The sequence below is a fragment of the Limulus polyphemus genome, unplaced genomic scaffold (assembly GCF_000517525.1).
Source record: "Limulus polyphemus unplaced genomic scaffold, Limulus_polyphemus-2.1.2 Scaffold4640, whole genome shotgun sequence".
Classification (NCBI taxonomy): domain Eukaryota; kingdom Metazoa; phylum Arthropoda; class Merostomata; order Xiphosura; family Limulidae; genus Limulus; species Limulus polyphemus.
In genome coordinates, this window is record NW_013670250.1 from 58,971 (window position 1) to 63,690 (window position 4,720).

General features: G+C 33.9%; 1 protein-coding gene across 1 annotated transcript in view; it reads right to left on the minus strand.

Annotated features, from left to right (window-relative positions):
• Positions 1-4,720, minus strand: part of LOC106471470 — a 29,790-nt gene that overhangs the window by 12,376 nt on the left and 12,694 nt on the right. Inside the window, exons 2-3 of the mRNA XM_022400081.1 lie at positions 3,586-3,637; positions 2,473-2,512 (exon numbers count right to left, since the gene is read on the minus strand). Coding sequence (XP_022255789.1) covers positions 2,473-2,512; positions 3,586-3,627 — 82 coding nt within the window. The 5' untranslated portion in view covers positions 3,628-3,637. The remainder of the gene's footprint in view (positions 1-2,472; positions 2,513-3,585; positions 3,638-4,720) is intronic.

The following is a 4,720-nucleotide window of genomic DNA, read 5'->3' on the forward strand; positions in this document are numbered from 1 at the left end:
ATATTTAAACACGACAATCAAAGTAAAACATGTAACACGACAATCAAAATAAAACATGTAAACACGACAATCAAAGTAAAACATGTAAACACGACAATCAAAGTAAAATATGTAAACACGACAATCAAAGTAAAACATGTAAACACGACAATCAAAGTAAAATATGTAAACACGACAATCAAAGTAAAACATGTAAACATGACAATCAAAGTAAAATATGTAAACACGACAATCAAAGTAAAATATGTAAACACGACAATCAAAGTAAAACATGTAAACACGACAATCAAAGTAAAACATGTAAACACGACAATCAAAGTAAAACATGTAAACACGACAATCAAAGTAAAACATGTAAACACGACAATCAAAGTAAAACATGTAAACACGACAATCAAAGTAAAACATGTAAACACGACAATCAAAGTAAAACATTAATATTTTAGTTTTTCCTTCGTTTCATCCCTAACTTTGTAACAACTGCCACCTTCACAAACAAACAAAACAAGCACTCTCACACACAAACAAAAACTCAACTATTGATAGAAATGCGAAACCAGTTTTCTATTTTTTTTTTTTATCCATTTAAAACAAATCTATTATTCAAATTTATAACAGAGGCGGAGGGAGACGATTTGATGGGGTATCGTGAAAAACACGCCAGCTGAAAACTAGGCTACTCTCACAGAATAGCATGCGAAATATGTATGTCAACCAGTCATTGTTAGCTTTTAACATTGTTAGCTTTTTAAGTGTTGACCTATTCTTATTCCTCCCTCTAGTGTTACTGCGCTTCTTCCCTTGTTCTGACCGAGAACGCCCGTGTAGGCTAAAATACTAGGTCAGAGTGTATGCATATTGAAATAGAAGTTCACAGGAACTAACTATCACAAAACTCCAGTTCATGTAAACAATTATTGTGTTTAAAACTAATCTAACTGCGATCGTATTAATTACTACGCCTTTTTTTTTCATCCATAGCCGCCTAACACATAGGACAGAAGGAGCACGTGTCTCCCTCCCACTTTTACCAATTATTGTAGATACGGTATTATTGATGAATATGTTAAATTGTTTTAGCTTTTTTTACCCTTTACCAACAAAGTTAGGTAGTCATGTTTTTGTCTAAGTGGAAACCGATAATCAATATTTATTTCTCTTTTAGATAACTTTAGAAATACGTAAACCTAGACTGTGTATAACATTAGTAATGTACGATAAAGAACATCCGAACGCTGGGTATAAAGCAATATAAGACCTTCATTATATAAGGTAAGAAAAAAATTTTAATGTTTATGGGGTTTTTTCAACCTAAAATGCACCTTATAGTTACACAACACATACGGTGAAAAGCCAGGTAAAAGTAAAAACAAAGAAACTTTGGTTTGAACACACACATGCATCTCTAATTTGTAGCTGCTGACCAGGGAAAAAAATATTAACCAATCAGTAATATTTCCTACTTATTATATGACTATTCTTAATTGAATAGTGGAATTCATCGTACATGTATAACGCTTCCACAATCATAAGCACAGCTCGACGTATTTAGCGACATATCACGGCTCGAGCCTTGGACCTTTTGATACATGCCAGGCCTGCTAACCACTAAATCACGCCCGACCTTAATTTTATGAAACAATCACTTAGAAATATCTCTTTAGACAAGCGTTAAAAAAAAAGAGTTAAAGGGGCTTCATCATCCAATTAAATTTATCAAACAATCTTTTAAACATCACATCATTAAGGATTCATTCAAACAACACGCCATTAAGGGGTCATTCAAACATCTGAAAATGATCATCGGCGTTTTAAACTGAAGACTCCAAAACAACAAAAAATATATACCGTATATTAATCGGATATTTCTTGTTATAATTATGTATTTTCGTTAATCTAAATTGAAGTTAATGAAATGTTGGCCTAGACTTAATATTCCTACTGTTTTCATTTATAAAATTTAATTTCTAAATACATTTCAACGAATTTACCTATATTTTGTTTGTTAGTTTGTTTGGAATTTTCGTACAAAGCTACACATGACTGTTCCTAAGTTTGAACCGTTAGAATAAAATTAAAGCAGCTAGTTGACAACAGTCCCAATAAACATAGTTTTGAAGATAAACAGTAATACATGGAAAAAAGTATACTGATAATAAGCTTGTTTGTTTGTTTTTGAATTTCGCGCAAAGCTACGCGAGGGCTATCTGCACTAGCTGTCCCTAATTTAGCAGAGGGAAGGCAGCTAGTCATCACCACCCACCGCCAACTCTTGGGCTACTCTTTTACCAACGGATAGTGGGATTGACCGTGACATTATAACGCCCCCACGGCTGAAAGGGCGAGCATGTTTGGTGTGACGGGGATTCGAACCCGCGACCCTCAGATTGCGAGTCGAGTGCCGTAGCCACCTGGCCATGCCGGGCCATTGATAATAAGCTGGTGTAATAAGATTTAAATTTTAAAACTTACTGTTTGCTTCCAGTGCCCTGACCAACAACGTGGTAAAAAACTGTAATACAAAAAAAAAAGAATGTTTCATTATTTCTTGAAATAATCAAAACAGACACATACATATATTTAGGACAGTCCAAAAAGAAAAAAAATGTCACAAACTTATCTAAGCCGTACAAAAACTATATATATGGTTTCTTATTCATTCAACAGTTAGCCTACAATGTTTGTTTGTAATTAAGCACAAAGCTACACAATGGGCTATCTGTACTCTGCCCACCACGGGTATCGAAACCCGGTTTCTAGCGTTGTAAGTCCGCAGACATACCGCTGTGCCACTGGGGGGGGGCAGCCTACAATGAAAAGCAGCGTTAAATACAGTGAACAATTGTAACATCAGCTGTTCTTATAATTTAGGCAAAGTGTGCAATACAAAATTGATGCTCAAAGTTTAACAAATTTTGAAATTTCTGGATAATAGAAATAATGGTTAAGATTTGTTGTTGTTCTGTGTCGTTTTAGCTACCATTTAAAGTAGGTCCGGTAGAACTCTGGAGATTTTTCAAGTGTATGAATATAATTTCGATAAATAAACGATTTAGTCGTGATTGATTTTAATTGTCAGTTTACGAGTGATGATAACAACTGATAGGGTTTTATTCACTCTTCCATACGAATGAAGATCAAGGAAACTCGTTGCGCATGCTCTGTTAACATCAAGATAAATAAATACTAGAATACAGAAAATCGGAAATAACAATAATACTATTCGGGTAAGATAGTTTTTTTTTATTTTTACCCATGAACTATTTTCATCCGAGACATTTGACAACACACCACTCAGCTGGTTACACGATTTTATTGAAAACCTTACTAAAGTCTGTTTTTCTCTGTATCTTGGATGTTAAAAGAAAAATCATCTCGACATTGTTCAAGTCGTGTCTTGGTTTTCGAATGTAGAAGATATTTCTAATTCACTTACCGTTACAGATAAAAATAATACGATTTTAAGCCACTCCTTACTAAAGTCTGTCTTTCTCTGTATCTTGGATGTTAAAAGAAAAATCATCTCGACATTGTTCAAGTCGTGTCTTGGTTTTCGAATGTAGAAGATATTTCTAATTCACTTACCGTTACAGATAAAAATAATACGATTTTAAGCCACCTCTTCATTTCTTCGAAGCTGAAATATAGAACGAAACTCAAATAAAAGGGAGAATCAACAAATCTATCAATCAATTATTTGTTCACTGCGCATAGAAACGATTTATGTTCATAAAACATTTTTTCCCTTTTGTTTAGAAATAGAGTGAATTCATAAAATAAAATAATTATTAAGGTCAGTCGTACAACCAGGATTTTTTTTTTAAGTAGGGGGCTTAATTTCAACTCCCTATTTGGTAAGTGATGTAGTTGATAGATGTCTTCCCTGTATATTACAGTGGTTACTGAGCGAATAACAAAAAAAAAAACGTATACTTCTTATAGTTCTAAGGTAGTTGACATTAGAGAATACTTATCTGAATATAACTGGAATATATTTCTACATAAATTTAAAAAAGTTTATGGTTAAGGGGAGAGATCGACCCCCCCCCCCACAAGTATTCCCCTACTAGTGCGCACGATTAGAGCTCGTTGACACAACTACGTCATATGACGGGCGCCCACAGAAATATTTTCGGGGGAGGGGGGTCAACAGACTAAAAGAATGTGTGTTATGCGTGCTAAATTAACACAAAATTTACAATTTCAATATAAATTACTAAAAATATTTAGTTTAACTACGATGTTAAGTTTACATCATAATACGTGCAGTATGTTGTGAGATGTAAGGGGTAAATGCCCCCTTCTTGCGGGCGCCCGTGGACTTAAGTACCAAAGATTATTCAAGAAAAGATGTTTTCGGTGTTTGTTTTGGTATACGAGGGGATTATTTCCCACTACTTTTTCTTTTCAACTACTGTAGATGAAACGGATATTAGAGAGTGAGGAGAAATCCTAATCAAACAGATGTTTTTCAGGATAGAACAATGATTCTAGAAATATCGAGACTTTCAACAATATTTAACGAGATGCATTTCAGGATAGAACAATGATTCTAGAAATATCGAGACTTTCAACAATATTTAACGAGATGCATTTCAGGATAGAACAATGATTCTAGAAATATCGAGACTTTCAACAATATTTAACGACATGCATTTCACGATAGAACAATGATTCTAGAAATATCGAGACTTTCAACAATATTTAACGACATGCATTT